Here is a 12,644-nt window from a genome sequence, read left to right as displayed (position 1 = left end):
AGGGACATTTCACCCAAACATTCTGTCATCATTTACTCACCTTCAAGTTCAGAACCATGTAGAACACAAATGAAAATGTTAGGCAGAATGACTGGAAGAAAACGAGGCATTGAAAGTAAATGGCGAGAAAGAAAAAAAGTCATACAGGTTAGGAACAACAAGAGGGTGAGTAAATTATGACAACAATTTCATTTTTGGGTTAAGCATCTCAAGTAAAATGTGCCTTTTTTCTGGTCAGTATATGTAAAATAAAATCATGTCTTATAACTGGATATTGATGGAACATTGTGTGAAAATAAATAAAAACAGAAGGTTGTTTTGATTAAAATAAATATTTTGGGCGGTAAACTAGTTATTTGGGGTAAAAGGCCCACAGGGTTGTTAAAGAGATGGCGTGTAAATATAAGAACAACAGTTACAGGGCAAAATGTCAATTTAGGGAAATACTTGTGGGACAGCAAGATGCTTTCAGTAACAAATTTAGAAAATGCTTATTCAAAATAACCACTTCAGAAAAGTGTTAACCTTTTTCTGTTAATTTTAATCACATATGGCATTTCATATATTGTATAAACTAATTATTCTCCATTGTGACTGTATCAGTCAATGTGAGCCCACTTTTAAAATGTTTTCGTAATAAATCTATTTTATAAACCAGGATCAGGTCCCTGAATAGGAATCTTATTCAATAATGTGAAAGGTAATACCTGATATATTCAAAGTATATAAGTTTAGAAGGAATGCAGTGTGATCAGGCGAGAGAACCTCAGTGGAACCACATAAAACAACTTGATAAAACAAAAACCATGTGTGCACACATGCAAAGAGCTCATCCTGAAATTCATTATGGCTTTTAATGGGGGTTTATTGAGTGCATGTGGAATGAGACAAGGTTTAAATAAGACTCTTCTTGGCACGCGCACATCATTTCCAACTCATCCTCGTAAATCAGGCCTCACGAGAACAGGGAAAAATCCCAGGAATGTTAAGTTGTTTTTTCACCCAACTCTACAATGATGTTTTAATTAAAATAAACAAAAATGAAAGGCAGTACCAAGAGAATACTACTATGACAAATATTTTACATATTGTCATAGTAAATGTAAAGTATTTATACTTGCATTAATATGTAGTGGTAATGAGAATTGAGGGTAATATCTGCATAACTGTCATGAAATAATGTAAAAAAATCTAAATGGTCCTAAATTTAGGCTTCATTTTCATAAGAGCAAAATTACATTTTTTGATTTTGCGGTCCGCAATATTTGCAGGATATTTTCTTGACATGTTTCGTGAGAATCACAAAAAACAAGCACTATTACTGTAGTATCTTTAGACAAATTGACAAACTGTTTTTTTTTTTTTAATGTTTTTCAGTTTGTTATTAACACATGTTCAAGGTGAAAATAAATCCCCAGAAATTCCTGTTATCTTATCATAAATGTTTGACCGTTACCCTGCAAATTATAAACTCATTGGCGTCCAGATACCGGTGCAAACAGTCCACACAGATAATGACACATTCGCCAGGTCAATAAAACACCACGCATTCTTTCAACAATGCCCTCATCAATTACCTCATTTCCATGCTTCTGTAGAAATTCTATTTCCTGTTGTGTGAAGGTCGTCATGGAGATGGACTTAACCCTGTGGGGGGGGTTGAGGCCTCGTCTGAAGGGGGAGATAGAGAGAGATATTTAGACAAATGGATTTCGGGTTAATTAAATAATGTGTTGTAAATCGCCTGTAGTGTTAATAAGATTTTCTGCTCTCTCTCTCCTAACTCTTCATAAAAAAAAACCTGCTTATTACACACAAATCTAGGACAAGGACAACAAGGTCAGACTGTTTGGCACCTCGCTGAGTGTGTGCGCTGAGAGAATGGAAGTGCACTTGTTTATGGGGCGTGGGAGAGACCGATAATGTAAAAAGAGAGGTGAGCTCATTCTGCCTTCAAGCCGTATTAGAATGATCTTATTTTTGAGTTAAGCACACAAGAATGCCACTATAATAATGTATTTACCAGTGGGAAACAAACCAACCAATTCTGAGTTGACACACAACATTACAAATTTTAATTTGAAGCAAAAAATATTTGAAAATCAGACAAAAAGACGGTCATGATCAAGACTGTGTACTTAACATATTTAATAAGGTGAAGAAATACAATCCCATGAGGCATTGTGAATGACTTTGTGAATCAAATAAAAAAATATGGAAAAATCTAAAACAATTGACAAACATGTTGATTTCAAGTATAGAAACAATATATTTTTAGTGTATCGCAAAATATTAAGATCCAAATATACAAGTGTCCTAGTTTGAGAGTGTAGGTAGACCGACTTAATTGTGTCATCTGGAGTGTGTCATGCGTATTGGTCTGCAGTAATTCTGCTATTAAACATGCTTTTAAAATCAATAAAAAAAATATATTATTTTATCATGCAGACTGATGGCTTCAATAGAAATGTATAGCAAAGATTAACAACGATGATTTTGTCAACGGTAACCTCGGAACTCACGTTAGGTCTGTCTTTAAAGATGTAGAAGTTATCGTTAAAAACATTTGCCAATAGAAAATAAATGGGATAATTACTTCCGGAACTAGATGGTTGCACTCCATTAAACACCTAAAGCACATCCTTTGCTCTTCATTTTGTTGTACTAGTGTTAATACAAGTTTCCTGTCTTTGTTGGAAAGTGAAAAGGGAGCAAAAGAAACATGTAATTGCTCAAATGAGTCAATTTTTTCACATTTGTAATTACGATTTCTGAACTCTAAAGTAGGAACTTCCTGGTAGGACTTGGAGGAATAATTAAATGCAAAAAAAGATGGTTTTAGAAGGGGACCATCCAATAATCCGATGTGCAACTAAATATGTTTGTGTGTGACCTCACATATCTGTGTATGTGTGTTTATTCCACAGACCCATGATCTTTGAACACTTGATCTTTGAGTAATCACGTGTATGCAAGCTGCCCATTAGAAACCCTGTTTCCTTCCCTTATTTACCCTGTTAACATGCTCAAATTTGCTCTCTAGGGATTTGTGTGCATATACTACAGGACACACTTCCTCCAATTCTCTTATGAGTGTATTTTTTTTTTTCGTTCTCCTGAATTCTTCCTTATCTAATGATGTCATATACCCAGATTAGCAACATAATTGTTACAAGGAGCAAGTCCATTTGGATAGTTAAAGAAATAGTTCACTCAAAATGATCATTGTCATCATTTACTAACCCTTATATTGTTCCAGACCCATTTGACTATCTTTCTTGCATGAACTCAAAAGGTAACTGGCTGTATTTTTCCATTTAATGAAAGTAAATTGGGACTGGGTCTGTCAAACTCCTATGGCTATATTCCAAGTCTTCAGAAGCCACACAAAAGCTTTTTGTGACGAACAGACCAAAAATTTCAGTCGTTATTCATTTATAATCTTCGAACAAAACCGGCACCTCAATGCTTTTGATGCCAAACACCATTGGTTCTCCGTTAGGACTTGGTATTGATACAGATTTCCCAATTCGATTCCCAAGCTCTCAATGAGATTTAATTTTGATTGTTTTGATATCGATTCATAGGAGTACATTTCAGTTATGCTGTACCTTTTGCTTACATATGAAAGAAATGAAAGAAATTATCTACCAGATAGTGCTGTTAATCAAACAGGGGACTTTCTAACTAGGTACATTATGAAAATATAAATGTTACTATTTAGGTAAGACCATAAATGTCAAAATTGTGTATTCAATCAATAAATATTATATTTAGTATATTATTTTGTGTTAGATGTTTAATTTGACTATTTAAGTATTTACATTGATTTGTTGAACGTGCTAAAATCAGCACATCTCATTAACAAACCCGGCATTCCTGTAAAGAGCATCTGTAGATGAGCACATGTAAATGAGACACTCAAATCGCTTCATCTTATCTGTGCCATGCATTCAGAATGAAATGTTTATTCATTTATTTTTTACCAACAACAGACCATAGTGAACAGAAAGGGTATTAAAAGAGACATTATTCTATGACAAATGGGTCACGTGAATCTTGTCTTTAGACATGCATTACACGGAACAACATTCACTCAACACGCGGCAGTGAAAGGATCTCACTGCTGAATACTCCACCACTATACTATACAATTATGCCAGCCAGTTGCCAAAAATATAAGATTTTAGTCGCATGGCTTGAAATTTGGTTGCTAATGCGAGTGATTTCCTTGCACTGTAGTAAAAGGTTTCGCCAGGACTTTGGTTGAGCATAGTGTAAAAACAAAATGATCTTGGGATGTAATAATCGATATCAAGGTTGTTCAAATGAAGACTGCGATGCAATGGAAAAATCTATATTTTTACTCGCCCCTATTCTCTCGTGTCACCAAACGTCAATAGCACCATATTCGATTTGATACCTACAGCAGAAGGAAAAATCACCAGTAAATAACGGCTTACATTTAGGTCGGTTTGTCACACAAAAGGCATCACATGTCTTCAGAAGACTTAATACGTTTATGATGATTTTCTTGTCTTTTTAGTGCTTGACAGGCCCAGTACACTTATAATTAAATGTGTTTATGTTGGGGGGGGAATTGAATTTGGTACAAAATGACAACTTTCATTTTTTGTTGAATTTTTCCTATAAGTATTTCACTTACACGATCAGCCACAACATTAAAACCACATGCCTAATATCATGTAGTTCCCACTCGGGCCACCAAAACATGGACTCCACAAGACCTCAGAAGGTGTCCTGTGGTATTTGGCACCAAGACATTAGCAGCGGATCCTTTAAGTCCTGTAAGTTACGAGGTGGGGCCTCCATGGATCGGACTTGTTGGCACAGCACATTCCATAAATGCTCAATCATATTGCGATCTGGGGAATTTGGAGGCCAAGTCAACACCTTGAACTTTGTCAAGTTCCTCAAACCATTCCTGAACAATTTTTGCAGTGTGGCAGGGTGCATATGCAGCTGTAAGAGGCCACTGCCATAAGGGAATTCCGTTGCCATGAAGGGGTGTACGTGGTCTGCAACAATCTTTAAGTAGGTGGTACGTGCCAAAGTAGCATCCACATGAATGACAGGACCCAAGGTTTCCCAGCAGTACATTGTCCAGAGCATCACACTGCCTCCACCGGCCATTCTTCCCATTCTGCTGCCATCTCTTGCCCAGGTAAATGAAGCACATGCACCCGGCCGTCCACATGATCTTAAAGAAAACGTGGCACAGGGAGGAACACTCCACAAGACATGGCGTTTTGGAGATGCTCTGACCCAGTTGTCTAGCAATCACAATTTGGCCTAGGGATGGGCATTCATCAATAATTTGGTATTCAAATATTTAAGATCCTAAAAACGAATATTCTTTTATTTAAATGAAGGTAATTACGTTGTAAAATTATCTTTTTAGTCATAAACGTTGTGTCACCATTAAAAAAACAAGCTTATATCATGTCCTGTGTTTTTTTAATTATATTTAAACAAGCAATGTGTGCAAACAAAAAAAGAATAGAAAGCATTTAAGCTCACGCAAGCGAAGAAAAAGAAACAGCTAATGAAGTAGACTGACGTAATTAACGTACAGGACGACTATAAACACTCGGCATATAATTAAAGCTGCTTTGAAACAATGCGTGTTGTGAAAGGCGTTATACAAATCAAATTGACTTGACTAGTTATCATGTTTATATTGTATCTCTTGACATGTTTTTGATGAGAAAAACAAGCATATCCACGTGCTCCGTAAACTATACTCATTTATACACCAGTTTAAATGATGGAATGTCCCTTACCACAGCTAACATAGTCCTTCTCGTATGCCATGTTTCTTGTTTACAGAAGCGTCGCAGGGATTACGTTGCAACAGGGATGCTACTGGCTGACGAGCTGCACATATACGAGAGTAAAGTGTACAACACTTATCCAGTACATAGGTACCCAGCTTTCTCACAGTAAGCCACATTCTTAAAATAACCCTCTTTTTAGGTGGCCATCTGAACGTAATAACAGAACTGTTTGCTCAACAAATGTGATCAACTTGTGCCTACACACAACAGCGTCACCCAGTGCATTCTGTCATAACTGCCAGTTTTAGTTTTCGTGTTCAGGATTTAACATGCATCTCACTGTATATGGCCAGCAAAGTAAAACTTTGCGAAATTCGAATAATATTTTTACTATTCTAATAATTATTGCTGAACGAATATTCGACTACTCATGCACATCCCTAATTTGGCCCTTGTCAAATTCGCTCAGATCCTTACGCTTGCCCATTTTTCTTACTTCCAACACTTGAAATTCAAGAACTGACTGTTCACTTGCTGCCTAATATATCCCACCCCTTGACAGGTGCCATTGTAATGAGATAGTAAATGTTATCCACTTCACCTGTCAGTGGTTTTAATGTTGTGTCTGATCAGTGTATTTTTGCCATATACACACATACCTGTTACAATGCCAATGGATTGGGTGTTTAGTAAGTGTGCAATTTTGGAAAAGAGATTTAACGCTGCATTTAGCAGCTCCACTGCTGCAGAAACAGGTGACAGTTTATCTGACACCTGAGCTGCAACAGATGTTCAAAGCTCCATTCACAAAATTAAATACCCTTGAAACCCCCAAAAGACTCGTACAGACATGCCACTTCTGCACTAATGATTGTGATCTGTTTGCACGTGGGACTAAGTAAGAGTGCTGGTAAATTATTCCAAAACAATTTAGCATCTCTGGGGATGTCACCTGTAACTTTTGCTGCATTATGCTGTGAGTGTGCGTGTGTGCATTTATCCCCATGGATATGTGAACCATTCAGTGTGTAATTCTGAAGGGCATGAACAGAGAGGCCTTGGTAAGATTAGACCAGGTGCTAAATTATTCACACGGCCTGCTGCGGGCCATTGGCACTGGGTTGGGAGTGTGTAACAGTGGTGCTCAAGAGCCATCAGGCCTCGTCAACCGTTAAACTTCCTCAAGCAGAACGACTCCCTACTTTATTATAAAAGCTGAGTCACAGCCGCAGTCACCATTTTATTTAATTGCGTATTTTTGCAATACATTCTGTCTAACATCTCCTTTTGTGTTCCATGGAAGAAAGTAATATGGGGTTTGGACCAACATGAAGGTGACTTCAATAATGACAGATTTTCCAATTCTGAGTGAACTTTCCTTTTAAATCTATAAAAATGTATTTTCTTCTCAAAAATAACCCACTAGAAATGAAACAGCCACCTTTACACACAACTTTACACAAAGCGCGACTTTGCCAATTGAATGACCCTGACACTCATCCCCACACATACACAGAAAAATAGTCCTGTTCCCACGTGTACTGGGTTACTTGTATTTGTTCAGAGTATTTTTTATTTGACGTAATAGCAACACAGAGCAGTGTTCAAATATGAGCTGATGTTTTGTTTAATTGTTTGATAATGAGAGCTAGTTAACGGAGTCTAGGCTCAGCACTCGATGAGTAGTGTGTGAGAAAGCCGTTTTAGCTGGTGTAGAGAAGCTCTGGCATCAACTTCACAAAAACGTCTTACACAAGGCGAGCTTGCAGATGCTACATCTGTTTCCATTAGTGAGAAACGCTGCAACTATTCCAGTGAGCTCTGAGAGTAGGGTGTGTTTGTGTGAGTGGTAGTTGAATCAGGATTTGTATTGGGGCTATGTGTGTTAAGATGCTCAGAGCAGGTGGATAATGGGCCCCAGGTCTCTAAATGGGAAAAAGTGGGTCAGAAAATGGGCTAGAATACAGTCTCCCCAAGCTATTCAGTGAAGCTGAACAGTGGGAGTATGTACGAGATAGATGTACGCGGAGTCCAAAATGAACATTTAAGCAGCAAATGAGTAGAAATTACTCTCATTTCACTGAAATGAAAATATGAGTAGCAGAATCATGAGACTCATGTCCTTCTTAAAAATGTTTACTAAGAGACTGTCTACAATACTGCAAAAGACACAATGGACATCACTGTTTGTTCAACACATATAAGGGAAAGACAAATCATTCCATTGCCATAAAGCAAAAATATATATTTTTGAAAAATAGTCCCATGTGCCATTAAAAAAATATTTATTTTACTTTTATATAAAGACAATTTTCACCACTTGTTTTTATGAATTATAACATGTGAAATTATAAAAAATTATTTATGTAGACTCAGAATTTATATATGTGCATCACCCTAATGCCATCAGTATTGGTTACTATGTAAGCTCTGGATATGTTTTATTAATTTGAAATCCTTCTCATTTTATTAGAGCATATTGTTAATAAAAAAAAAATTCCCCTAAAAAGAAAAGGTAATTTTGTTGAAGTTAACTTATTTTGAAACCGTTCTTGGTCATTTTAATTTACGAGTAATCAATTATTCTGTAGTTTTTTTTGTGGTACCCTACTATAAATTTACTTGAAAATGCCCATTAATAATTCTCACAATTCTTAATGCTCGCTTGTGCACGTATTTGTTTTTTTACTTACAAGGTACGAGCACTCCTTAACAAAAATTTTCACATAGAGCCGTGTGTGTGTATGTGCGTCAACAAGTTTACTCAATACTCTGGTTCCTTTTCTTAAGAAATCACTGCAAGCTAAAACACTGCAACTTCCTGCAGTTGAACATCAAAAGTTGATCACACAATCCAGAATGATTCATCAACAAACTCATTAAACATTTTAAACACACACACACATCAAAAACGGTTTCATGTAACAGGCCTTAAGGAAGGTAAAATATAAAATGTCCAACTCTATACCTTAACCACCATGCTATACTATGTTTATACTACATGCTATACAGTAGTTGTTTAACATTAATTAATGCTATTGCTCATGACTTAAAGACTTTTGTCACCATTTACTTATCCTCACACATAAGGAGATGTTTAGCAGAAGGTAAGGGACAGAGTCCCAGACAACATGCATTTTCAATGTATACATTTTTTTTTTAAAAAATAATAAAAAAAACTGAAAGTGAATGATGGCTGAGGCTGTCAGTTCTTAACATTCAGCCTAACATCTCCATTTGTGTTTCATGGAATAAAGTCAAATGGGTTTGCAACAACATGAGGGAGAGTAAATGATGACAGAATGTTCATTCACGGTGAATGATCCCTTTATGGAAAGGTTTTACCCATATTTTTCAAGTTTGAACTCTTCACAGCATGAAATGTCATGTGCAACAACAATGTGTGATGTGAAACGCTGATCAAAGTCAAGAAAAGACCTGCGGTGGTTGACTGTACTCCGGAAACTGAGGGTAACAAAAGAATGTGAGAGTCAGAGATAGAGAGAGATTGTGAGAAACTGGGAGACAGAAGGACCCTCCCTGTGCTGGAATGCATTTATCCAGTAACTGACCCTGACATAAAACTAACAGGAAGGTGAATGACTTTACTTCACACTCAATCCCTCCTCAAGTACACTACAAAATCCAACTGATAAAATTATGGAAGAGCACAAATATCCAAGTTGGACCAGCATTTTGGGTGGGTGTAGCTAAGAAGACATATTATATTACATTTGCATAAATATATTACAATAACATTGAATGAGGTATCATATTCAAATCCAGTCAATATGCACTGATGTTTTTAAATCATGTACTATTCTGTGAGGATCCATACGCGCAAGGAAACCTCGGATTCGGCATCAATAGTCAGTCGTTTTTTTTCAAGACCAATCTGAGTTGAGAAGGACCTGGCTGCAGAAAGAGGTGAGGCTACATATGGGGCGGGGCTACACTAAGTTAAACGTTTAACGCGTTATCACTTTTAAAACAATAAGGTCATTTGGATGCGTTACAATGTATTGTATGTCTGCGATGGTGAACTTTGGCAGTTTTCCCTTAAAAGTGAAGAGTAGTCTATGATAAAATGGCACAAGTTTACCTAATTTAAACCAGCCATGTGCTAATTACCACATAATTAACCGTACTCAACACAGAATGGTATTGCTGAAGATAATATGCAAGGGCATGCAAGGTATCATTTTAAGAACAGATTGACTACGTTGGGTAATCTGAAAGTGATGTTTATTACCTTTTATAGGAATACTCTCGAAAGAATAGCTTGGCAACTTTATTAAACAAAAAATTTACTTTTAAAAGGAGAAATTCATCTTTGCTTTGTCACCACTTAAGAGTTATCTTGTCTAAACCAATCAGTACTTCTGACTCACTACTGACTGGAACACTGTCACATTGTGACCAGACAGCATGTGTACTTTCAAGACTACAGTTATGTTTAAGGCTCATCTTGCCAGATTTCACTTCAGTCCCAAAGAAACCAAATAAGAGTGTTAACAGGTATTAAGTAAACTTTATGAATGTGTTCACTGTACAATATCCTTTACTTATAACCTCTTATCTCATCTTGTTTTGAAGGTTTATGTTGAATTTAAAATAATTACTAGAGGTTATCTGCACTTGACTTTCCACAGTCCTGGAAGGCACTGCCAAAGGTCTGATCAGGATGTATCACTCTGGAAGAGGTGATGTTGAAGAGGAGTTGAAAGACCTATCAACACATGTAGATGAGCAGGTAATTTGGCAGACTATAAGTTGCTAGCATTCTGGCACAATTATTTCTGTTATTAATTTTAATCTATGCTTGTATGCAGACACCAGACATGGCCATGCATCGAAGGTCAGCGGCACTCAGAGATCTTCAGTTTTATATTCGGGAATACGTACCAATTGTTAAGAACTTTAAGGTATATCAACTTGGTTAGTGAAACAAAACACTGATGCATTGACCTTTTTATATATCTTTAATTGTTTTTGACATTTCTGTTTTTCAAATATTGGTTTCATTGAGACTTCAGTAGATCTGTGTGAATTCCTGGGTTCAGAGGTGGACGTGCATGTAGTGCTGGAGGAAGTTGTTGTCATGGACAGCCTTCCAAACTTTCCGACTGCCTTTGGAATATATTGAGTTATCCTAAACAGTGGAAGAAACTTTGAGGCTCAGTCTTTGAGTCTTGACAGTAAAAAAAATGTAATCTTGAATTCAGTCACTAAGAACCAGACTTTTGTTGGCATGGACAGACAAAAGAACAAAATCACCACTTCCGGATAAATTGTAGTCACTGTGACACTTTTAGAAATAAATTACTTGTGGTTTAGTGCACACAGACAAAACACTGTAATGAAATTTGTCTTGTGTCTGGGAGCACTGTGTGTGTGCCTTCCTCAATCCTTATGTTTTTATCATGCGGATCTATAAGATATTTTTCAAAAGTGTCAATAAACCTGAATTTTGGCACTGTTTAACTTTGTATTCGGATTTATTTGCTCTTCAAACTCTATGCAGCCTTTGGATTTTAAAGACACCATTATTTCAGGATGACCAGAGCAACATTTCAGATGCAATGATTAGTCTGCTGGTTTGTCCTGTTTAGTGCTGCACGATTAATCATATTGCAATCGCGATGTCAGCCTGTGCAATTATATGACGGCAAATGCTGCGATTTCATTAAATAAATAAGTGCATGTGTGGACGTGACAGCAAATTCTTTCCAAGAGCTGTTTGCCCATTTTCTACACCGCTAATAAAAAGATGACCAGTCAGTCTCAGTTTAGGGAGTGGCACGTGTGGTAATGTGAGTTTCCGGTGTTCAGTGTGGAAATCAGGTGAAGATGGATGCCGAGCAGACCGACGCTGAACTGGTGGTCAGAGAAAAGAACACAGATCACAGCTCGGCGATATGTCTTTATTTCATCAATAATTAAAGTTAATATAATACAGGAGCGTGACATGTAAATAAGCACAAACTCCAAAACTGTCATTCTCTGTGTGGTCAGAGATGCTTCAACCAGTCGTGGAAGAGACCCAATCGGAGCGGGAGTCGAGACCTGGAGAGATTTAAAGTTCCGCTGGCTGATGCAAACTCTTAACATGGAGACACTCGCCTCTCACCCCCCCTGTCTGCAACTTGCAATGCTAATGGTATATTGTTCCTTATACAGACTGAAGAAAAACAAAAACCATGGTTTTCATTTGTGTGCTTTAAAAGTTAATTTAACTCTTAGTGGCCTCAATGTAAAATAGTTTAGTAACTAGATCCACAGCTCATTCTAATTCAATAAATATATATGATATATGGAGTAAACACAATTTTTAATTTAAATAATCTTTGTGGTAGTTTTCACCAATTAAAACTTAGTTACTTTTTAAACTGGAGTTCACTTTGAGCCAACTGAACAAGAATAATTCAGTTAACTATGAAGAAATTGAGTGAATGTAAAAATTATGTGGAAATAGTTACTAAATATTTATTCATTGAGATGGCTTGAATTCTCTTTACAGTGCCTTTCTTGCTGACAACAGCATCCATTTTCCTTCTCAGAAATTCAAGGGAATCACAGTTCAGACTTGTGGCGACTGATATGGGTTTTCCAGTGGCTGATATTGATCTCGTGAGAAGGGTATAGCGATATTATATATATATATATTATACAATATATAGGGTGAATTGAGGTAAATTGGGCGACCTTTTAAAACTGAGATGACAAACTCTAACCTAAATATATTTCATGAGCAAATAAGAAAATTGAAATTAAACGAACACTTTTGTTACACAATATTTACTACAAATACTTGAAAATTGGCTTATGTTATAATTTTGGAATAGC

General features: G+C 36.6%; 1 protein-coding gene and 1 long non-coding RNA gene across 6 annotated transcripts in view; one reads left to right on the top strand and one right to left on the bottom strand.

The window, feature by feature from the left end:
* Nucleotides 1–12,644, bottom strand: part of LOC127630005 (arf-GAP domain and FG repeat-containing protein 1-like) — a 36,666-nt gene that overhangs the window by 17,602 nt on the left and 6,420 nt on the right. For all 5 annotated transcript variants that reach the window (XM_052107372.1, XM_052107371.1, XM_052107370.1 and 2 more), the window contains exon 2: nucleotides 1,578–1,671. In XM_052107372.1, the coding sequence (XP_051963332.1) occupies nucleotides 1,578–1,671 (94 nt within the window). The remainder of the gene's footprint in view (nucleotides 1–1,577; nucleotides 1,672–12,644) is intronic.
* Nucleotides 5,873–11,503, top strand: LOC127630006 (uncharacterized). The gene is made up of 3 exons (XR_007968820.1): nucleotides 5,873–5,963; nucleotides 10,451–10,551; nucleotides 10,631–11,503. It is a non-coding gene; the product is annotated as an uncharacterized LOC127630006 (long non-coding RNA).

This window comes from Xyrauchen texanus, chromosome 36 (assembly GCF_025860055.1).
Source record: "Xyrauchen texanus isolate HMW12.3.18 chromosome 36, RBS_HiC_50CHRs, whole genome shotgun sequence".
NCBI classification, from domain to species: Eukaryota; Metazoa; Chordata; class Actinopteri; order Cypriniformes; family Catostomidae; genus Xyrauchen; species Xyrauchen texanus.
Note: the sequence above shows the minus strand (reverse complement) of the source record. Positions and strands in the feature narration are given on the sequence as shown.